Consider the following 25,113-nt stretch of genomic DNA (forward strand, 5'->3'; position numbering starts at 1 on the left):
CATACAGCTAGTATATAACTGTATAATTAGTATAATGTATATACATTTTACATTTATAGCATTTGGCAGATGCCCTAATCCAGTGATACAGTTAAGCAGCTATGGGGTTAAGGCCCTTGCTAGAGGCCCAGTAGCGGCAGCTTGGTGTAGCCGTGATATACAGTATATAACTAGTATATTGCATATTATTAGTGCAATGTATATAACTATTATAGTGTATACAACTAGTATATTGCATATCGCTAGTATATGAAAAAAATATTTCTTTGCATATCCCAGTGCTGTTAGGAAACTGGTGTCAGACTGCAGGGTCAGCCATGATACAGCATTGCTAGAGCACTGATGGTTAAGGGCCTTGCTCAGGGGCACAAAGAGCTTAAACCCTTCCAATCAGTAACTGAGATGAGCTACAACCATCTATATAGCTAGAATATAATGTATATACAGTACAGACCAAAAGTTTGGACACACCTTCTCATTCAAAGAGTTTTCTTTATTTTCATGACTATGAAAATTGTAGAGTCACACTGAAGGCATCAAGGGCTATTTGACCAAGAAGGAGAGTGATGGGGTGCTGCACCAGATGACCTGGCCTCCACAGTCACCGGACCTGAACCCAATCGAGATGGTTTAGGGGTGAGCTGGACCGCAGAGTGAAGGCAAAAGGGCCAACAAGTGCCAAGCATCTCTCGGGGAACTCCTTCAAGACTGTTGGAAGACCATTTCAGGTGACTACCTCTTGAAGCTCATCAAGAGAATGCCAAGAGTGTGCAAAGCAGTAATCAAAGCAAAAGGTGGCTACTTTGAAGAACCTAGAATATGACATTTTTCAGTTGTTTTACACTTTTTTGTTATGTATATAATTTCATATATAATTCCACATGTGTTAATTCATAGTTTTGATGCCTTCAGTGTGAATCTACAATTTTCATAGTCATGAAAATAAAGAAAACTCTTTGAATGAGAAGGTGTGTCCAAACTTTTGGTCTGTACTGTAAATTGTGGCCACGGCTCACTGATACAGGTGGGGAGCGAAGGCTGGCCCGTGTGGTCTGATACTACAGATCTCCTGTAGTTCAGATTGCAGAAAAAGTTAATGCTGTTAATGCTCGAAGTTTCAGGAGTGTTTTGGCAGCAAAAGGGGGACCAACACACATATTAGGCAGGTGGTCATAAAGTTATGCCTGGTCGGTGTATATTGTATATAGTGTATATAACTAGAATTTTGTATATAACTAGTATAGTGTATATAATGTATAGAACTAGTATAGTGTATATAATGTATATAACTAGTATAGTGTATATAAGGTATATAACTAAAACATGTTATATAACTAGTATAGTATATATAATGTATATAACTAGTAGATAACTAGTTGAAACTAGTTTGCACCTAATTTTAACTTCTCGCACACACACAGAAACTCACACACACACACACACAACACAGACAGGAATTTTTGATGAGGGCAGCATGTAGATTAGAGGTAGTAGGTTAAAATGATGAATATATTAAAAACAGAAGTGAAGTACGGAAAATGAAAAGATCGTGTGTAACTTGAGCTGGCAATTTTAGTATATCCCCTGCATGCTTTTCCACTTCTTATATAGTCTTTCAAACAACAACAACTTGATCAACCGAAAGCACACCTACAACATCCAACTTATTTGCGAAACCTGAAAGCAGCCTCTCACGCGAAACACGCACAGCAGATCCCGCAGGCCTCTCACACACACACACACACACACACACACACACACACACACACACACACACACACACACACACTGTGTCTGTCAGCTGCTCGGGAGACGGTGATTGGTTGTGAAGCTTTATGACGTCACACACTGTGTCATCGTAGGCGTGTAGTGAACAGCTGAGCGCGAGCCGGAGCGCGAGTCCTGCGCGTCTGCACACAGAGCCGCCGAGTCCGCTTTGTCTTACCGACTCAGGACAAGACCGCACGGTCCTCACCGGAGACGCCAATTAAACCGTTATTACGGTAAGTCACGAGCTCGTCCGAGGTCATGCGCTGTGGTGGTGTATTTATTTTTGTCGGGATGATGGATGTTCCCAAGACAGGAGTGTGTCGATTTGTTTGTGCAGATGATGTTTTAGAACTGAACAAGAACGAAAACTCAGGAAAAGTGGATTATAAAGGCTTTGAGCCTCATTTCCCTAGACAGTCATGCATATGCTATTTAATATCTTAAACAAACAAACAAACAAACAAATAAATGCATGATGCATCTCAGAAGGATGCAACTGCAGCCTATGTGCACTACTACACTGTAAACTTCTTGCACTTCCTCGGTCTTAAGTTTGTAAAAGCTGCTGGTGTCCCCCATTTGTTCAGCAAACTCCATGCATACCTGCGACTGCCTCTGTCAGCTGCTTGAGCATTCCCTTCATTTCCTTGATCTCTTCATGACCACCAGGGAGCTTGTGCCCTAAATGCCCAGCCTGAGAAACAAACACTAGTTGGGAAACTCCAAGTGGCATTATCAGAAATAGTCATGTTGAGGCATGTCCATTTTGCATGAGCTTTATTGTAGTGTTGTAATGATCATTTTCCTTTTTGTGTTTTTCCTCTTGACTCATGCCATACAGTGTTTTTTTTTAATGTGAAACGCTTAATGTGAAAAAAAAAGTCGCAGCAACATCACTTCCAGGAAACCTAGGGCTGATGGTAACATTGTGCAACTGTGTTACTTGTCACACTCCGAGGAAACACACCTTTTCTTCTCATCATTCACACAAACTAATTAGAATCGTATTTTGAGTACCACAGTTGTGTAGACGACCACATTCCTTTGATTATCGCTATAGAAATACATCATATTATGTTATCGAATTGCTTGCCAAACTACATCCTATAAAACACCGTGCTTTATTTCAGACATCTTTAAAGCTCTATGGATAAAATCGCATCGATTACACGTCTTCTCTTTAACCATAACACTAAAGTGATCCAAACTCAGCAGTAATATGTTCAAAAGTGCTCTGGTAGGAGGCTGTAATGCATTTTCGCTCTTTACACAGTTTTAATATTGCTTGCTTTTCCCCCGTAGACAGCACTGTGGTCTTCATAGTGGTTTAACGGTAATTACAGTCTTCCCAGGAGAAACGAAGTGCACAGAGTAGATAATCAGAGATGCTGATTGTTTGAACAATAATCAATCTATCAGGGCACACCTAGGAAATAGGACACACCTTCTGATCACTTAAAAAATGGGTGGTTTCCATGCACGCACATCCACACACACACCCAAATTTCCATATGAAGCTCAATAACTAGAGTAGAATCACTAAGTGTTTTTGAAATGTATATATATATTTTTAAATCCTCAGAGAGTTCTTTACCATGAGGTGCCATGCTTAATGTCTAGTGGTCAGTATGAGAGAATTGTATTTAAAGCAACCAATTTTAACTACTAATAAAAGATACACAAATTTGTATGGTCCTTTCAAGCAGGAAGAAAACATGAACATCATAAATAAGAGATGTGACTTTGCATGGTTAAAAGCCATACAGCTCTTAGCACTTAGGGTGTACTAACTTTTGTTGCCAGCTATTTTGACTATAATGGCTGTATGTTGAGTTTCATTTCTGTAGTATAGTATATAATATGACAATAAAAAACACTTCAGCCGTAAGTCATTATATCCTTTTTCACTAAGCACATCTTGAACCCGAAGTTATTAGCATTATTCTTCCATCACTTTTCAACTCTTCCTCTCACGTATTCTAATAAAATGGCCTTATACATTTTAAATTTGTATTCGTCACTCCATAATACTCATTTTCACTGATCTTCATTCAAATCTTTGTGAGCTTTAGCATATCTTAGCCTTTTCACCCTGTTCCCCTTCCTAAAAAGTGGTTTCTTAGAAACTTCCCTTCCACAAAGACCATTTTTGATCAAGCTTCTTCAGACTACGTGTGTTGAGGCAGGTCCTTTTAGGACGTCTTCTCAGCTCTCAAAGAAAAGACTTTGATAAATTTCTTATTGGATTTTGAAAATCTTCATGGCCTTCCAGTCCTCGGCCTTATGTGATTTTTTACAATTGTTTATATTAGCTTGAATAGCATATCTTGAGTATCCAAATTGTTTGTTGATTTACCTTTAAGAGTGGCTTTGCTGATTCAAAAGACTGATTTTATGTTTTTCAGCATCTGTGATCTTTGGCATTTTGAATAGATTGATGTAATTCCTGTTAATTTGCATGTGTAAGTGGAGGTCACACTAAATACTTGCTATAAAATAGTATAGCCAATAGAAGCTGTTTTGTTTCTGGCTCTGTCCTGTTTTTAATACTGCATACACATTTTTGTATTGTGTTTGTATTCTACTAAAGAGATTGAGAAATAATTATATATGGTTATAATAATAATTTATGTACAATTTAATAAACACAATAAAACATTTTTCAGGTTAAGGATATTATTAGCTTTTTTGGTTAACAATGCACCGTTTTTTGGTGTTATTACGCGTTCACAAATATAAAACCTGTATGATACTTATGTAAGCAAATGTAGCATTTTTGGGGGAAATAATACCGACAATGCTCTTCAGCATATTAGCATTCAAATTATTGTGATATCTGCTTTGTAACACATGTATTTTGTGTTCTTTTTTCGCTCTGAGGAACATTAAATACCAGCCATAGTTAAATGGAAACTGTGCCTTAAAAGCATGTGTGAACACTGAGTAACATCTAATAGCAGTGGTATCAGTTTCACTATTACTGTTTATGTTAAACTGCTTTTGCTGTTTGCTGGTATAATGTAAATATACGTAATAGCAAAACTGTAGTGTTATGTTTCCTGAATCATATATGAATGTGTGTAATGGAATATTGCAATATTAGTGCAATAACATTGATAGGAATTATATAAATTATACCTCTACACAATAAGTTTAATGGAAAATCTTAGTACAAATAGTTTTTTGTTTGTATTGTCGTAATCATGGATTTTTTTATTAAAACAAAAATCGACATTTAGATTTTTTTCCATGTAAAGCAATAGTGTGCAATACAAAAAATCATACTTGTTCTTATCTATAAATCAACACTTGTTCTGAATTCTTAGTTTTTACGAATCTGTCATTTGAGCAATGCATTCTGCTGTAGGCTGCACTTTTCGTGTGACCTTTTTTTTATATTAAATTAGTATTATTTTACTTTATGAGTTGTTCATTTCACAAGCACTACACAGTCCCATGTGTAGCTGCTGCATGTAGAGTATTTTGTGTTAAATGCACCTTTTTACCTATTTGACCCTCTTAAAAAATTACAACAGTGATATGTTTTGGTTAAAATACTCAATTTGTGATGTTCTTTGTCAGTAGTGCAATGAAGCATGAGTTTTATTCATGAAGTTTGCATGGTATTGACATAAAGTTTTTTAATTTGGACCTCATTAATACATTAAATATGAAATCTTTTCACAATTAGATGATTCTACATATTTAAGTGTGAAAGGCAGCAACATATGGATCACTCAAGCTGGAACTTTTTTTATATTATCTATATGCTAATAAGTATTAATACACTAAGAATATTAATGATTATGGTATGAAACCATTAAATTTTGTAACAAAGCAGAGGTTGCAAAAATACACACATCCATCACCCAAGTAGAAGTAGAGATACTCATGGTTTAAAAGACTCTGGTAAATTGACCATACTTTTTTACCCAAGTTAAAGTAAAAATGTTTGGGCCCTGACATGTAGTTAAGTAAAAAGTAGCCATTATTTCTACATGTTTTAGTGTCACACTGGTAACTGGACTTTACATCATATTAATATTAGGGTTGTCAATTCATTACATATTTAATCGCGATTAATTGCATAATTGTAATGAGTTAACTCACATATTTCAAATTTTTTATACTCCAATCAAATGTATTATTATTATTAGTGAAACCAAACTCAACATAGAGCAAGAATACAAAATATTCTTGTAAACGTTTCAAAGTAATTAAGGCTCAAACGGAACCTTTGCTATGTTTCCACACGGACGGTTAATAAGGTGATTCCGAAGAAACTGTACCTCTTCTAACTTTCATACGGATTACATAATCAGAGAATATTTGTATTCGATGTGAATTGGTTCATTTGGAAGTAGATATTTTGAGCTTTCTATTCATCTATTTTATTATGTCTGTGAGGCAAGTATTCACTGAGATTCAGGTTGTTTTATTTATGTCTGATAAGAGAGATAACCAAAACGGCAGAGAGCGCCCCCTGTCTGTTTTCTATTTAATTTTACAAAAGCACAGCGTTTTGTTGTTATTATGAGTGTATAAAAATAAAAGTAGACCCTTTACATATTCGAATTATGTATTGCTCTTATCTGTACGATCAAAAAAGAGTAATTCAAGTTCGTTTTGGCGTCATGAGGACAAAATGCCACAAAACGCGCCTGTGCGTTTGAGGACCCCAGAGGGTTTATTGCGAATGTGCGCACTATGGCGGCTTTTGGTGCTGATTTAGACTTGGCGCATCAGTAAAAAATGTTAACAGTGGAGGTTATTTATTGATTTTTTTATATCTGAGTAAAGAAAGGATGTTGTAAATAAACATGTATTGTGCTGAAGGTATTAATTTATTTATATTTTTAATAAAAAATGGTCAAACAGAAATGCGCTTTGGATTAATCCCGCGTTAATAAAATTAGTGTCGTTAAAATGGATTTGCATTTTGACAGCCCTAATTAATATATTTATACAAAACTAATTTCAAATTTTGTTACTTTTTGAATATATCCAGGTTGAACATCTACCATATAGAACACAAGCAGAGCAGAAAAGATGATGATGATCAGGAATGTCTCTGTTCTCAGTCTGAGTCCCTCTGTCTCATCCATGCTAACCCCATACTTCTTGTCGCCTTCTGCCTTGCTCTGGTTATCTTTATATTAAAACTAGACCACATCTGTGGTGTGTGAAAGCTATGAAGTGTTGCACCAGTGATGCCAGAAAAAAAAAAAATATTGATCATGTCACCAAATTGAATAAAACTAAAGTAACGAGCCTGTTTTTAAAAGTAGAAAGTACACGTTTGTGTACAAATGTAATGAGTCAATGTTGTCCGAAAAATGAATATTGATGTAAAGTCATGATACCAGAAAAATCTACTTAAGTACAGTTATTATGTTATGTTATTATGTTATTTATTTTTGTATATTTTTTTTCACCAACATTTCTTTGTCGATGTAAAATGATGAAGAAATACTTGAGCGATTTGCTGTTGTACAATTCTGGTTTTCAAGTGTGCACTCATCCTGTAAGGTGTATCTTCCTCTTTTTCTCTATGATTGAACACACTTCCTGTAAATGAAAAAAAAAGACAAGAAAGAGAAAAAGAAAGAGAAAAAGGAAACACAAGCACATCCTACCACCATACACCAGACTTCTTAAATAGGCATACTGTATTTTCCTTCCAGACTGTTTCTGCTGTTGGTTAGCCGAGAGCCTTTTTGCAAACAGCTAGTCATGCATAATCATAGACTTGCTGTGAAAATAATGTGTTGGTACGCACTGATGTGTCATGGACGGATTGATCACGGTGGCTGAAAAGAGCTGTGAACAAAAGCATTCGGAGCGGCACGTACCACTGTACCATACAGAGGCTGAAGCAAGAAAAAAACGCCCGTACTGTCAGGGACGTGGCTCGCAGTGCAAACAAAATTTAAAAAACTGTAAATACCGAGTTGTCTTTTTCTAGACCCTCAACTGTAGAAAATGCTGGAGTGCTGAATGTGTAGTAGAGTCAAAAGTTAATCTCTAATTCCTGAAATTGTTGCTAATGGTTTTATTTTAAAAGGTTCCTTTTCAAAAACTATACGAAAAAGAACTAAAGTTTAGCTTGTTGCATTAACAACTTTAATTAGAGTGCCATCAATTTTTTTCAATTCATTATCTAAAATGTACTTTTTATATATGGATATGATATGATATATTTTCTTAATGCTAAAATTTATTGTATATTTTCAGCTTTTAGATTCTAATTCAAGAGCACCTATTTTCAGCAGTCTGTAAAAAGACTAGGAATGCCACATGCGCTAATATAGTATGCGATGACCTCGCCAGAAGAATATAAAGAAGTACATTCAGTTCGTTGCGCAAGAAAGGAAGGGAGGCATACAATTCTTTGTGAATATTTTCCTAGCTTCAGAAATGTTTGAATTTCACCTAACCTTACTTTGTCCTTCAAGATGTACTTTTTGAGTACTTGTCTGCTGGAAACTGTGAATAATGAAGCGCATTCATTTCTGTGAGGTCCTGTTGCTGGTAGAAGTTCAACCTATCGGATTCAGGGCTGGTAATATAATACCACAAATAATAAACAAATATGATACGTGTGCTTAAATCATTAAAATATTTCTGACACTTGTCTTTAACCCCTCTAATCCCAGGATACTATATAACTATATATACTATTTGGTCAAATGTTTGGGGACACCTGACCAGCATCCATTCTATATTTACGTCCTCTTTTTATTATAATAACCTCCACTTTTCTGGGAATTACTTCCACTTTGATATTTTTTGGTTGTGGAGGCCTAGGCTTGAAATCCATCCTCTGTGCATTTCACAACGGGCATGTTTGCTGCTGTCTGAATCCGAGTGCCAACATTCGTGGTGTCACCCGCAGCATTGTATGGGTCTGGTTTCAGACACTCTTGAGTATATGAAACCCTGAAGCATTTAGGTTTATGTGATTCATCTTCTTTCTCATCACCAACACACACTGAGAACACGACATGACTCACCATTTTTAAAATAGTGTGTAATATAATATAATGTAATATAATATAATATAATTATATATAATGATGTAATAATATAGTAATTAATATAGCATTATATTATATTATAAAAATCATTATCATCTGCTAAAACACATACATAAGTCTGAACATGTGCAGACCTGAGTACGCGTTCTGTTCACATTCATAGAAAAATCCGAGAGCAATTGAACCCAGACCAGATCTAACAAGCTTTCAGCTCTAAAACATTGCTCCAACATAAAACCAGGCAGGTATCCAGTATTTAGTATGAATGTGTTTTATCTCGGCCATATTTTTTATCCGTTCAACATCATGCACTGGAAGTCGTTATAGACAACTAAGTAGGTGGGTGTTTGTAGGCGGCCTACAAATTGGCAGACATTTCAGCAATTGCTCTCCAGAATAAAAATTTCATGCTATACATTAAATTGCTACACATAAAATTGCTTTTAAACATGAATTCTTGTTTTATCTAAGTGCACCGGATGACATATACATTTATTTGTTCATTGGTTTATTTGTATTTTTTTCTCCAGAGCCCTTATCAGACATTGCCAGAGCCCGTATTCGCAAGAAACCACACAATGTGATACAGATCAGCGTCTGTGCATTGAGGTTCACAGTGCCAAATTCTATATTGACATAAAAAGAAAAAGATTCATTTAACTTTTTTTATTACTTATACTAGTCTATGATATTTGCAGTGGTTATTGATTAGACTGGTAGACATCATGGACACTGTGAAAGTAATGATAGACTGCCATTTAGGGTTTTAAACATTTTGTGGTTTAGATGTTCATCGTTGTTATATTTATCCGGTATGTGCATAATTGCTAGAGATGAACCGTACAAGAACAACTGCCACACCTCAGCTCAACTAATCTTAAATGCAAGCTTTTGACAGTATAGCGCCAGTGTTTTCCAAAAAAGGCATTACACCGCCATTAATGTGGGCAATGGGGTACTAGACAAAAAAATATGTCTGGGCATGTTTTTAAACCTAAATATAGGCACCCATTTTCACATCTACAAGTAATGTTTGTCTCCTTACTCATGTGGGAGTATCAGTGGACAGGAAACTGTGTTGCATGACATGTGTTTTCACAGTGGTATGAACTGATGACTTTGAAAAATGGCTGTGTAACTAGTGGAACATAACAAAAGACAGCAAGTCAAAATACATTACCAGTCAAAAATTTTAATATTAGCTATTTTCATAAAGTCTTGTAGTTAAAATATTTCATTACATTTTGGTAAGTAGATTTTTTTATTCAAAGCAACTTGTTTTTATTCAAAAGAAGTAATAAAAAGTACACATCCAGTTGAACCAAGTTATATTTGTATTATTCTTTTTAGTGTAACTATATTTTTATTTTTATAAACAAAAATCTATAGGGATAAAAACCCTTCTAAACATTTGTCTGATCATGTATTTCGATGTTCCTGGTGTTTAGCAATGTCCTAATTTTAAAACAAGCACTACATGGGGTAGGAATTATGGCTAATTTGCTAAAGAGGAGGGTCCTGAGAGCAGCACTGAGAACTGGGCTGAAGTTATTAGATGTGGTCAGTGGGGTTGTGGAAAAGACTTGTCTCAGGGTGGGGGGTGCTGCTATTTTTAAGTCTGTTCGCTCCCTTTCCCATACTTGTATGGAGTCAGGAATGTAAGATAGAGATCTTGTGTTTAATTTAAACAGAAATAGGTGTGATACGCTCACCATTGGATCAAAATTTACATAAACATGAATTACATTTTTGGTAATAAACCATTATTAAAAATGGCTTCTTTTTTTTTTTTATATAAAGCGCTATCATTAGATGTGTTCAGAGATGAAAAAGATTTTATGTCAACCTTTGAATGTACAGACAAAAGTAGTAATGACCTAGCTTAAGTCACTGCTTTGAGAATGTTGTCACTCCTGCTCTGCTGCTTTATTTTGAGAGACTTGCATAGAAGGGAAATTGAGTAGTGATTTCAGCCTTGATTGCTCACTTAGACTTATTGGCCACTTTGGAATAATCACTAAGAGGTACATTTTCTTATCTGGCTGCACATCAAAATAATGGCATGAAAACAGTACACTTTGAGCGTTACTAGCCAATTTACAGTATACATGCTGTTTGGTCACGAGAAGTGATTGAGATGACCATAAAAGGAATGAATTTCCTGTCAGCATTCAGCGTGAGTTCCTTTATAAAAACTATGACCCTGAAATGAATGTCGGTTCAATTAAATAATTTTTTTTAGCATAGCTGTTTTAACAAAGTGATATGTTGAGTTGTAAATATGTTGTTTATAGTGGTGGTGGTTCAAACCAGTCAGAGACTATCTACATTGTTGTGTATTGGGAAGATTGAAAAATGTGGACAGCCTCGGGGACTCTTTTACTCTCTTACTCTTTTAAACAGATGAAAAATGTGAAAGATTTATATGTTTGATGTGTATATCTGAATTATGATGGTCAGTTCTTGGACACTGAATAGTTTAAAGCCGTTCAGATAGAACACGATTATTTTAATTATTCAATGTTGACGCTTGCATCTCGTTGCCTTTTTTTAAGCTAGTCACCCACGTGTGTATTATGTGCATAGAAAATAGCCCGTTCCTTTGTGTGTCAACCTTTTACAAGAGCTGCCATGCTGGTAGAGGCTGACACATAGCATATAGATGAAAGATAGAAGCTTGCTGTCAGTGTGGATCATCTCTGTGCGACCAGCTGGCCCTCAGGAGTTTCACAGCTGTGACAGGCACACAACTCTGGCATTGCACAACACTTCAGGCCATGACAGTGGATGGAATTCACACTGACAGCACTTCTAACACCCACTCAGCCACACTTGCACACAATCATGCACACACTGTTGCAGTCCTGGCTGTTGTGTCACTGTTAGTTATGTGACATATCAGTGACTTTCAATTCGGACTGATCTGAAACGATCCTTCCTTTTGTGCTGTGTAAATAATGACATTTCTATTGATGAACTTAATTGGTAAGTGTAAATATAGTTCCTGGTATATTGCTATTTTAAAAGAGATATAATGCTATTTTAAAAGAGATTTGATGCGTCACTGGACACAAAGAACCGAAGTAGATACTCATACTGGTCAGGATGTAACACAAAATAATCTATACATATATTGGTAATTTGCCCAATTTTATTTTATACTTGATAGTTCCTGCTTATCTCTTAGCAGCCACCAACCAACATGTGCTTCCTCCAAGATATGTGAATCCACTATAGCATGCTACAACATAGAGCAGCCACACACTCAGATGAAAACACTAAGTGCCCTCTTACTGTAACATCATTCTTTCAGGAGACCACAGCCACTTTTGTTTTCCTGGACTCCTGGGTAAACATGGCATTGTCAGGATTCAAATTTGTATTCACCTGGCAAAGGGCTTCATTTATGTACATCATTAGTCCTCTGTCTCTTCTTTGCTTCTCAGCCTTTTAAAAGCCTTACCATGCAGCAAAAAGATGTGGGGGGAAATTCATTTGTATTTTGTGGAGAAAAAAAATCTGTAGCTGTCTAAATACACCAAAACCATCAATGAACCATTATACCATAAATGGACTAGAGTACAGAAGTTCAAACCGCTCTACACTGCTAAAGTGGCTCGTCTTTTTTTGCACTGTCAGCGTTTACGTGCGTGGGTGTAAAAGTACTTAGTGGGTGTGAGAGAGTGTGTATATATATGTATGACGGAATAGTTCAAGGCCAACGGGCTTCTCCCTATTTATCATGGTTGGTTAAGCATCTTATCTAAAGCACACAGACTTCCCACATTCTCTGAGTATTTTTTTCAGCTCTGCCTCCAGTCGAAAACTGCAATACATTTGTCAGTCATTTCCTTGTGAACTTACACTGCATATGCGATTACACTGATGGCGAAACCTTTTAAGCTTTTTTTTTTCAATAGTAAATTAAACTATCGTGTATTCGTGATAGGCTTGTTTCAATAGGTAATACTGGTTAAATTGAGCATTCTACATATTACTAAATGCACTGTTGAATTAGTCATGAATGATTACATGAAGAATGTGCAGTCAACTTGTCATTATTTACAACCATACACACTGCCACTTGGATGCCGTTCACTCTTCTGCTGTTACACGGGTTGCAATGTTCACTTTAACACAGCTTCTTTAATTCATCTAATCACATTTTATGTACACTATATATATGCATTGCATCTGTTTCTTTTTTATAGATATTCTTGTACATATTCTTTTATATCTATATATGCATTATTTCGTTTTACTTCATCTATAATGTAAAATGCTTTGAATATACCTTTTACTCTCTGTGCTGTGCTAGATCTATCTGTCTGTCTGTCTGTCTGTCTGTCTGTCTGTCTATCTATCTATCTATCTATCTATCTATCTATCTATCTATCTATCTATCTATCTATCTATCTATCTATCTATCTATCTATCTATCTATCTATCTATCTATCTTTTCTGTCCATTATATGCTGAGTGTTATCCCGCATGGTGTTCCTTTATCACTGGGAACAGCATAAGCTGGTATAAAGGCACTACAGTTGCACTTTATTTAATATGTCAATATGTTTGAGATGCTGCAGCTCTCTTTTACATTGCTTGAAGGCAACTTCCTCCGAGGTCCTCGTACTGGTAAAAAGTCGCGTGCATTGCTCTTGTGGTTTCTCTAAGTTTGTATCTGTAGTTGCCCTGTTACAGGCAGAGAGCAGTTGCACATCTAATATTTCATGTGGTCTCATCTGGCTTGTTTGTACTTTGGATTTTTTTGTCTCTTTATGTTATTTTCTCTAGTCTTTCTTTCTTTCTCTCATTTCTCTTTTTCTTTTCATTTTGTCTTATTAAGCAGCAGCTTCCCATTTTCGGAGTCTAGGTTTTAAACTGCAGTTAAACTATTAAGAAACCATTCCCTTTCTATGGTGAAACTACATGTTGCAAGATTGTTGAACGTACCTTTAATCATCATATTACAGGATTTTACTGTGAATTTTTTTTCTGTGTGTATCATTTCGTTTTGTGTTCATAGATTGAAAATCCAGTTGTAGTAATAGTTTGATCAAATCATTACTACACTCACTACAGGCTGTCAGTAGGACCTTGTGTTGGTATGTCAATGAAATATGGCTTTATTCTGAACAAATTGCACTGAGCAATAATTCCAAAACATTTCAGCATATTATGTCTGAAATGTAATTTACACTGTATTACGTTCACATTAATAGTTCACATGCAGGTGTTATTAAAAGCACTCACGTTCACAGTTGTGAAACAATGAGTTCAAGTAAAAAATTGTTTGTCTTCAACTTGTCTTGTCCTGCCCAAGGTGGAACCAATTTCTGGCCCAGAAAAATCGAAACCGTCTGAAATGAAGAAACAAACCACAGAATTACAACTCTTCTAAGTTATATTTGTCTCTTTGGATTGTGTGTCAAATGAACCCTAGCATGCAAAAGAAACACATTTGCCTATACATGACACCTGCAGCATGCAGACAAACACTTTGTTGTCATTGCATTGTAAGATCTAAATTTTAAACTGAAGCTTTGGCATAAATACTTACTCTGGATATAGGCTGCTGGAAAATACCTTTCCTTGTCCAGTGATTTTTTTCAGGAAGGCCCCACCTACTATTTGTACATTGTCTATGCACTAGTGAAAGACATCTCTTTCCTGTCACGACAATGCATTCACTTCCAGTAGCACCATCGCTGTTATTTTTACTAACACCCAGCCTGTCCGGAGTATTGCAAAAGCCTGTAGTTAATGTAAATTATTGAAAAGGCGCATTTGTCTTGCCACTTGTTATTATTAGAAGTCGAATTAAGACTTCTTCACTGGCCTGAAAGATAGCTCTGTGTAGTGAATTCACATCTGTTTGCATGGTGTGGGGAAAACCGGAGCAAAGCACTGGGTTTGTGTTGACCCTCTGTAGTGTGATGTGAGCTTGCAACAATGCAACTCAGTAACTTAGTGGTGAGCTCACTCTGTCTCCATGAATGAGTAGGGACATAATAAAACCACTGTTAATGTACTGGTTTTACTGCAAAACCGTGTTTCCTGATTCACTTGTGTACTGTTCGGAGACATGTTGCTGAGCTGTATTATAGGTTTATTAGTGTTCTTGTAATCATATTTCTGAATGAATCTATTTGTTTTTTCTGCATTCTCAGACTGTTCGGTAGACTAGGCATTTTTATTCTTAGGTCAATCCTAATTTTGAGTTGTCTTTACACTGCAAGTCATCATGTCAAGTGAAATATCTTGTGTATTATCAACTTTAGCTATTATTTCTTATTTTTATATTATAATATAAACCTATAAGTTATAACTTTATAATATAAACCTATAACCTGAAACCTAGAGCTGTCATGTTATTAAAGAAATAACATGAGATATGGCAAATCCAAATCGAAAACCAAATCCAAAAAACAGACAGCGGTTAGGGAATCAGTAAACTAGAGCAGGCAAGAAAATGAGAAAAAGCGAAAAGCCTGATATCGACAGAGATTATATGTGCCACTGGGCGTATACTTCCCAATGTAATAATTGACACAAAGCCCTCTGAAAAGTGACTGTGGCTGTGTGTGTAATTAAACACAACTATCTTCAACCAGTCATGGGTTCACACTTTGGGTCACATTACTAATAGGTTTCCTCCAGGTTTCTTTTCTGTCCAAAAATGAGAGTAGGTAGATAAGCGTCCACGTGCACAGTGTTCCTGAAATAAATTCTAGTTTGACTATAACCCTGACCAGGATAAATCATTCATGGTAGAATGAATGAACTGAAATTTGTTTTACGTCTTTATTACATACTCATTTTTATTAAAATCTGCTATTTCTACAGAAAAGTACGTAGGCCTCAGAAAAAAAATAGTATATCTCTATTCATAGTCACGTCATACATGAACACTTGATCACCCCTACAATATTTTTTTATCAAGCATATCAAATCTCAGTCTAATGTCTCTTAACCTTAAATGTATTTTTGCAAATTAAAGGCATTTACCAAATATGATTGTGAAGGCCGTCTCTTGTCTCCTATTTCAGCCAGATGGGAAACGCTCTATAAGAACATCAGCATCATCTGTCTGCTGCCATGACAACAGGCTGCTGCAGCCACTTTCCCGAGGTGTTAATGGACCATTCAGATACTACGCCTCTCCGAAGCTCTACTGGACATGAGTCTGTTCCAGTGGAGAGCTCAGAATGCTGTGAACCCGCCCTTCCAGGGAAAGCTATGGACTCTGAGACGAATCCATCGAGTGAGGAGGCCCAGTACTGGAAACATATGGCCCTGAAGGATGGACAACTTATGAACAGTGCAGTATTAGCCAAACAGAGGTATGGAAAGCTATTTGTACATTTTATGGAAAATAATGTCAAATGGTAACAATGACGAGTAATTTTAGAATGAAAAAAATGCATTGCTTCTTTAGGAACATAGGTACTATAAACTCACAGAGAAATATACACAGGTACCAGTCTGACTCTTTTCTTGTCACTGAGTGATACCATCACGATAAATACTATTAGCCTCATTTAAACCACATCGACCCTGACCAGTCAGTAAATATGGACGTTGTTATATCCAGATCCAGTCAGTCCCCAATGCAGCATAATGTATTTTTAAACTATATTCATGTTTCCAGTGGAAAGATACATACGGAACATACAAAAGATGTGTCCTTGGTGGCACAGTGACAGTGATATGGAAAAGTACAAGCTCACACACAAGAAAAAAAAAACAAGTGTGCATTTTATGATCCATCAGCATATGAGAAAAACACACCGTTTTGGAATTGTACTTTGAATCACTATCATGGTGCCACATGAGAAAAGAGTCTAGTTTTAAATAGAAATGATCAAATTCTGTGAGGAATGATATGGTTGAACAGCCTTCCTCTCTTTAGTTTTTCAACAGAGTTGACATTTTGGGAGCTTTATCTCAAAGTGGCACATGCTCTCAGAGTCCATAGATATCTGACCATAAGAGCTCAATAAATAAGCTCACAGCTTCTAAATTTAGATCTTTGATTAACACGTCTGACAGCCGCTTTGTGATGAACAAGCCTAGCACATGCATCAAACACACCAGTGTCCTCAATCAGCCACAGCTGAGAAGGGTCAGTCCTGATAAAAAAAAATAAAAAATAAATGTGCCTTGTGTCTGTCTGCAGTTGTGAAGGGTTTAAATGTTTGTCATTTCGTATGCACAGTAGTTACCGTGATGAATAGAGAAAATATTACACACGGACTGATAAAATATGATCAAAGATTATGCAAATTATACAGGAAAAAAAAGAGATGAAGAAAAAATTCACTGTGTTTCGGAGAAATCCTGACTTTCACTAGTATGTAGAGAACAAAGTATATTTTCTGGTTTTCAAACATCAAACTCTGAATGCATTTTTGAAGTACACATGACTTTTGAGCTGCTGTGAAGATCAATACCTTCACATAATCTATAACTTCAGGTTTTATTTAAATCAAAATCATCGATTTTGGGCTTCAAATGAAAAACTTTTTGTGCATTTTGCGATGTAAAAATATTGCATTTAATCTGTGGGAATATCGTTGTTTTTTTTAAACAGTAATACGACTGCTTTTTAAAGTGACTCCCCTCCTTCTCCACCTCTATTTATCAAGTTATACATGTTCCTGAAAGTACCAATGATCATGTCCCTTTCTTCTTTCTGAACCTGCTTGATTCATCCTAAAGCCCTACCTGGATTTCCTTTAAATTAATCGCTCAACTAATCACTGTTGCTGAAGCTAGTTCCATAAAAACAATCTAAAGATCCATTAAGTTACCGAGCAGTGTTAAACTTAAGAACTATGAGGATGGATTTTGATTGTAAATTAATATAATCAGTCTGCTACAATGACTCAGGACTGTAGTTGTCATGAACAGTTTTGCCTTCACGTTCACATCAGTAAACAGTTGATATCATCAACAATGACTGAACTATAATGAATGGACATTCTGTATCACGTAAATGACGATGGGTTTCTTTTGGGTCTAGTCCTCTCAAGGTTTTTTCCTCATACCATATCAATGAGTTTTTTGTTGCTACTGTCGCCACTCGCCTTGCTCATTAAGGATAAACTTAAAGGGACTTATTCATTAATTAAAAATTTTTATTTGTAACATATTTATCTCTGTAAAGCTGCTTTGGGACAATGTGCATTGTTAAAAGCGCTATACAAATAAATCTAAATTGAATTGTGCCGTCAAATTACTTTCTTTAAATATCACCATAGTAAGCAACCAGATAAGTTCTCCAGTTCATAAAATATTTAAAGAATTCAGGTTTGTGATACACATATGTGATTTGGCACACGTTATACGCTGGATGCCCTTCCTAACGCAACCCTCCCCATTTATACGGGCTTTGGACCGGCACTATGAGTGCACTGGCTTGTGCAACACTTATGGCTCGGTTTACATGAAATATTCAAGGAAGTCTGAAATCTGTGATTGCCAGACTTTTAAAAAGATATTAATTGAAAAAAAAAATTATCATTACAATCTTCAATGGCAGGACATTAAAGGAGAATGCAACATCTAGGTCCTTTAATAAAAGTCATTGATGAGGATATTGAGGGTGTAGGCGTTTGTATGACTCTCACACTTACTGTTTAAGTTACAACACACTTACACACTTGTCCTTATTGGTGTTGTAAGAGTATCTAACATTGTCTAAAATGGAAAAGGATTACGATTTATCGGAGCAGTGAATCTGACGAATGAATCCAGATTTTTTGTTATATATGATTTCAGTGCGTGTAAAGAACTTAAAATCACAAATGTCCTTTTAATATTCTGACTGTTTATAGGTATGAGAGTTATATAAAATACTTTTACTTCTATAGTATTATAGAAACATTTCTTTAAATTCTAGCAAATTCTAGTTAAGAGAGGAATAAGACTTGACAAAGTGAGCTGCAGTAGGAAAATAATTTAATTGAATTTCTATTGAGACATTATGCTGTGTACAATAATACACTTTTACACAGTTTATATCCACATGTTTTGTAAAACAAGTTTGTTCCTGTTATCATTTACACTATAGCAGCTCTAAATAGTTGTTTTTCAGTGCTATACAAATAAAATTGAATTGAATTCTGCCTAGTCACATTACTTTCTTTAAATATCACCAGAGTAAGCACCAATTACACCATGATTTAACGAACATTTTTGATGATCGGACTTTTACAATAATTTTATTTGTTAAATAATTCATGATATAATAATTGACAAATTTAAGTGCTCATTTATATGATTAGAATTGCAGCCAGCGGTCCAGTCATAGCTGCTGTTAAATTAATGAAGACCTTTTAAACCTTCAGAATCAAGAATTCAAAGATACTGTGGTATAAATCAAGTTAACCACAAAACACTCATCGACTGTATTTACATGGTCATAGTTGATGTTTAAAGCATCCACATGTCTTTCTCTGTGCAGTGCTCTAGTGGAGAGACCAATGTGTAGGATCTGCCATGATGGAGGGGGACAGGAGGAGCTGCTGTCCCCATGTGAGTGTGCAGGAACGCTGGGCACCATCCACCGCAGCTGCTTGGAGCACTGGCTCTCAGCCTCCAGCACCAGCTTCTGTGAGCTCTGCCATTTCCAGTTCAGTGTGCAGCGCAAGGCACGACCTCTCCTCGAGGTATGCTCACTATAGTAACACTCTCACTTCTGCAAAGGCTGCGTAGATTTGTTGTTAACAGGATGACACTGCTTTTCCTCTGCCTGTGACAAAAAAGTGTTCTGGGGTATGAAGGGAGAGAAATACCAGCTATTCTTTCCAGCAAGTTGTTTCACTAGTTACAATGCACAGTGTGTGTTTGTGTATGTGTGCGTCTGCGTCTGCTTGTGTGTGAGTATGAGGCGTGAATGAAAAGAATGCATGTCTTTGTTATGTGTTTCAGAGTGAGACTAGAGTCTCTGTAATGCACAGATGGAATGTGATGTTGTGTGCAGAGACAGCAAGGGAGAGAATAGAAGTTGAAAATCAACATAAAACATTTCACTAGCAGGGTCACGGATCATCAGGACTTTGGTGAAGATTGATTTTTATTATAATATTATAATAATCTATTCATATTCGATAGCACTTCGGAACCCGCCATGCCAACTAGCCCCCACTTCCGGGAATATGTAAATGATCAAGCCTCCCACAGAAAGATTTCCAGTGTAATGAGAAGCCTAATATGCTGATTAACATACTGGTGTTAAAGATCCCAAAGCTAAGATAAAAGCTTTCTCCGATTTGAACGCATAATGTGCTCATTAAGTCCCCATTTCCATTTAGGCGAAATAAAAAGAATTGTCTGGTGGGCAAAGCCTAAATGAGAGGCACAGGACTAATAGCTGAGGCTCGCTAGCATCTCCCTGCTGCGTGTCTGTGTCAGGTTACCAGAATGCATAATTGCAATACAGCAGGCTCTCTGCTCTGCCTATTTGTTAAGCATCTGCTTCCTAGTCTCTGCATATTTGCATGGCACTAATTACACCCACAGTGACAGAAGGCAACCCGAAGCAGCATTTTGCATAAATTCTTAATTTTACACTTTTAGGAAAGTGCAGGAATCGTTTTCCAACCGCACAAACTGCTGCCATGTATCTCAGCTAGGACTCTCTGAACTAGACAAATCTCTGACGAGACTATCCTTCTTTGTGCAGTACAGCATGCGCTCGCTGGCTAAAAGCACGTCGCTAATTTTAAATGATAATTTGAGGGTTTGAATGATAATGTGACCTCCGTGAATGAAACATCGCAAACATCATACGGCACTTTTAAATGGGTGTGTTTCGAGTAATAACGAGTAAAGTGGATGCAAGTGCACCAAAGATAATTTCTTTAGTTTAAATGCAAAAGTAGAAAATAAACCAAATGGAAACAAACACAAAACGATGAGACTGTAACCTTATTTTGAAACACAACGACTATAAAAAAAAACGGCATACGTGAGTCAAACTGTGAGTTGCAAGCTGAGAGTTAAATACAAGGTTGACAGGAATGAGCAATGTGATGTGCAGGGTCTGATTAGTTATGCAGTCCTGTGGCTCTAAATGTAATTCTGACAGTGGACAGTGTCTGCTTTCATTTTTTTATTTTTAGAAAGCTCAGGTAATAGTTTTATATTGCATTAGCTGTGAAACATGACATTCAAAATTCATAATCCTCCTCCAATGTTTTTGTGTGGAAATGAAACATCTTATAGAATCAGTTGATGAGATATTACACAATTTGCCATTGCAGAGATCTTGCTGTTACATATTTCCTAACAAACTGTCTCAATTGCAACATTTCTAGTGGCTTCGTAATCCCGGGCTCCGTCAGGAGAAGCGCACGCTGTTCGGAGACATGGTGTGTTTCCTGCTCATCACGCCACTTGCAACAATCTCAGGCTGGCTGTGTCTTCGAGGAGCTGTGGACCACCTTCACTTCTCCAGTAGACTGGAGGCTGTGGGCCTGATTGCTCTCACTGTAGCTCTCTTCACCATTTACCTCTTCTGGACCCTGGTGAGAATAGTCAACAAATGACCAAAAACGTGTGCAAATGAAAACGTCATGTACAGTTTAGTTATGTAAGAATTTCCTGTTGATTTAGGGCTTGGATTTCACAGTGTGTTTTTCCCTTGATTCCTGGACTTGGGTTGCTGTCCATGTTTGCTCTTTCACAGAAACCAAGTAGTAGTTGGATTGGTTGGTCTCAATTGCCCAAAGAGTGTGAATGAATGTGTAAATATGAATGCACTGTGTATTCCAGCCTCACATCCCATATTTTTTTGGGATAGGCAGCAGATCCACAATGACCCTGTGCAGGAAAAATGATTAACAATTGCTGGAAATGAAATGTTTTAAGGAAGCAAAACTTTATTTCTAATAAAACCTGTCGCCTTGTGTCCTTGAGTCATCAGTGAAATGTTAGGAAAAAACAAAGGCTCAAAAGCATTCTTTTGAACCAGGAAAACAAAAAGAAGAAAGTCATGGTTCTGGCTGAAGAGAATAAGGTCTTGGCCAAGGGCCATTTGCAACCGCTAAGTAGCTAGGGTCTACCACTTATTAAATAGCCATCTCAGGCCAAGCACACTCCTACAGGGTATTGCACATTAGTGTCTGAAAGAAAAATGACTTCCATGAAAAGACCTTGCAGCAATATGTCACTGGATCAGGGTAGTTGAGGACAAGGAGAAAGTGGAAGAGTCAGACCTGTCCCCAAGAGTTAACCTTGGACATCTGCCAATTTAGCAGCAAAACAGATTCAAGATCACTTTAGTGCTTAGGGTCTAAATTAGGGCTTTAAGGTGCAACCACAAGCCAGTGGGGTGGTACCCCAAGGTATGTCTGTGTACCTTTATTTATTTTAGAGGAACATCACTCAAGTAAATAATTCGAAAACATAACAAGATGACTTCTAATCACTCTGGGTCCACTTTACTTTAAGAGAAGTTTTTTTTTCCATTTTAACTTATAGCCATAAAAGGTGATGACCTTTTATCCAGTGGAAACAATTTTGAAAAGAGTAGAAAAGAAAACCCTTATCGTAGAAAGTGTGTTGTAAATAAGAGAATTCACAAGCCTTTAATGGCACATTTACATTATAGCTTGCGGACATTGTACCTCCATTGAATGGGTTTTTTTTTTGCTGGTGTTTATTCCTGTTGCCAAGAATTCAGCCAGGCTGCACTTGTGCACATGGGATTGTGCTAATGGAAAATACACAGTCAAAAATGGAAAAGAGGATGCAAGAAATTGGTATTATCTGCAGAACATGAAGTGCAATAATTTTATCCCGTTTAGATTTTTTATTTATTTTTTGCTAGCTGCACTGCACCTAATTAATAAATATATAGATCAAGCACTTTATGAATTAGATCAGATATTTTGTGTCTACCTCTAATTGGCCCGAAGGTTTAGCCCCAATTAAAATCGAGCAATTTAGACAAGTTTTACTGAATAATGTTCTTGCGTTTTGCAAGGTTTGGGATCAATTCTAATATAAAAACCAGTGGGCAAGCAGCAGCTACTGTCATGAGACCCCTTATTCGGCATAGAAATTTGGCACTTGAGTGGGCGCTAATCTCTGCCAATTTATAGTTGACAAGGAAAAGGCAACAGTAAAGCAGATTTGAGTTTTGTTCCTTTCTTGCATGAGTTGCCTGCAAATAAAATGGGGAAATTCGATTTTCTAAGCCCATGGACTGAATGCTCTGGCTGGAGAATTCTAGTGGTGTAGAATAAAAACTTTAAATTATAAACTAAAACTAAACATCAGATCCCACTCCTCTTGGCTAAAAACAGGAATCTGAAGCCATCATAGACATAGGCACACACAAACTGGTCAGATAAAGATAAAAAATAAAATAATAAATAAAATTCCAGTCTCTAACTGTTCAGTCTGGCTGGGTCTTTGTACATTATAGTATCAAATTTCTCTTTATTACAAGAAACCTCATCATTCAAATTGCATAGTTTGGTAATATCATTTCTGCCCTGTTATACCTGATAAATTTGGTAGATACTTATAATAGTTATATCTGGTATGTCTAAGCATGGACATCAGCAAACTGTGCTCAGAACTCCAGGACTTTATCTCTTTTCTGGTTAATACTACACAAAATGTTGAGGTTGTGGTGTGTGTATGGGCTTCATTGTACTCTGTTTACTTAATTTTTTCTTGAAGTCGGGGGTAGGAAACTAGAAAACATCTCTAAAGGTCTATACTGTTTTATACTTATAAAGTAAAAACTCTTGGTGTTTAAAGGCTGATTAAAATGCCCTGTATATTTTGGCAGTTTTTATTTAAAATCTTCACATCTGGTCTCCCACATGAGGAAGAAAAGTTCTTATTTTTTCAGCCCACAAAAGTTCAGCCCATGTCGTTCTTTAATCCCAAGTCAATCTTGTCACACCATATTTTTAGATTGCAATCAGATGTTCAAGCATAGTTGAAGAGCCCTTGAGAGAAATTTTCCGCATGTGAAGCTGCCAGCATGCCCAAATGTCTCTGAAATTAGATCTTGCTTATTAGTGCTTACCAATGGGCAAATAAACAAAGGTTGCTGCAGCTGTTTACTTACAGACTGATGGTTGCAGTGGCTGATTGCTGGTTGTGTTAAAGGTAATACATGCAATAAGAATGTATATCATTTATGTACAGAATGGAGCACCACGGACCTCATTAAGTCTTTGGCTTATCATGCTTAGACAATGTAATAGATCTAACATCGTTTCATGCCCTTCTGTTACAGGTGTCTCTCCGGTACCACTGCCGTCTGTATAATGAATGGCGTCAGACTAATCAAAGGGTGGTGCTTCTGCTTCCCAAGTCGCACAGGGATTCCCTGGGAAATCCGTCAGTGACAGGCCTGCTGAGCGTGAAACGACCATCCAAAGAATCTATAGTGTGACTGCATTTTACAGACTACATGAACTCTAAAAGAGGAGGATTGTTCAAAAAGGAAGGAGCAAAGACTAAGAAGAAACAGTGACACTGACGACACTGACTGCTGTTTAATTCTAAAAAATAAAGCTACTGAAGGAACCATGGATGTGTTTCAAGAGCTTTGAAGGGAACCAGCTGCCTATGGACTTTATTGTAGCAAGTTGCTTACATTACCTGTGGATGGACATTAAGGACTATTTTATACATTATGGATCCATACTTTGACATAATTATATATAAATATATATTTGGTGTGTTGACATGTCTATGAATGTCCCACTGTCATTCTTTTTTTTTAATAATTTTTTTTTCTCACACAGAAGGAGACTTTGGAATTTGTAAATGAAATACATGTAGTGTTTTAGATAAGGATTCTGAGTCAGGGAATCTGCAATATAGGTACTTTCTCTGCTTTTTCCATTGTAAATGTACAAGTTATTATTATTTCCAAGTTGTCATTTGTGTTGAAGTACCTCAAGCTCAATAAAAGAGAAAGACTATCAAGAGACATTTTTAATTAACCTTAAATTCTTTGTCATTGTTTAATATGTTTAGAAAATGTTCTGATGATAATCACCTTTCATTAGTAACATTCACAGACAGTAGGTTAAATTCAAGAAATAAAAATCCTTCATTATAAATTAAGAAGTTACATTTCAACTGAAATCAGCTGTGTATGGGAGTTTTACATGCTGATCACCAACATTAGCAACTATGTTAGTGCTTAAAAGACCACTATTTAATGTCTTCTTCTTCTTCTTTAAGCTTCTCCCATTAGGGTCGCCACAGCGGATCATCCGTCTCCATACCCCCCTGTCCTCTACATCTGCCTCTTTCAAACCAACTA

At 36.5% G+C, this 25,113-nt stretch overlaps 1 protein-coding gene across 1 annotated transcript; it reads left to right on the forward strand.

The window, feature by feature from the left end:
- The first annotated feature begins 1,851 nt into the window (after positions 1 to 1,851).
- Positions 1,852 to 24,770, forward strand: LOC124393904 (E3 ubiquitin-protein ligase MARCHF3-like). Its single transcript, XM_046861957.1, has 5 exons — positions 1,852 to 2,003; positions 15,857 to 16,150; positions 19,276 to 19,480; positions 21,131 to 21,340; positions 24,073 to 24,770. The coding sequence occupies exons 2-5, from the start codon at positions 15,906 to 15,908 to the stop codon at positions 24,229 to 24,231; spliced, it is 819 nt and encodes a 272-aa protein (XP_046717913.1). The 5' UTR covers positions 1,852 to 2,003; positions 15,857 to 15,905; the 3' UTR covers positions 24,232 to 24,770.
- Positions 24,771 to 25,113: the final 343 nt, after the last annotated feature.

Source organism: Silurus meridionalis, chromosome 11, assembly GCF_014805685.1.
Source record: "Silurus meridionalis isolate SWU-2019-XX chromosome 11, ASM1480568v1, whole genome shotgun sequence".
NCBI classification, from domain to species: domain Eukaryota; kingdom Metazoa; phylum Chordata; class Actinopteri; order Siluriformes; family Siluridae; genus Silurus; species Silurus meridionalis.

Excerpts from the sequence above, each read along its gene's own strand:
- LOC124393904 (XM_046861957.1), top strand. The coding sequence starts at position 15,906 with ATGACAACAGGCTGCTGCAGCCACTTTCCCGAGGTGTTAATGGACCAT. Across the intron at positions 19,481-21,130 it reads AGGCACGACCTCTCCTCGAG|TGGCTTCGTAATCCCGGGCT; the intron begins GTATGCTCACTA and ends CAACATTTCTAG. Across the intron at positions 21,341-24,072 it reads TTTACCTCTTCTGGACCCTG|GTGTCTCTCCGGTACCACTG; the intron begins GTGAGAATAGTC and ends CTTCTGTTACAG.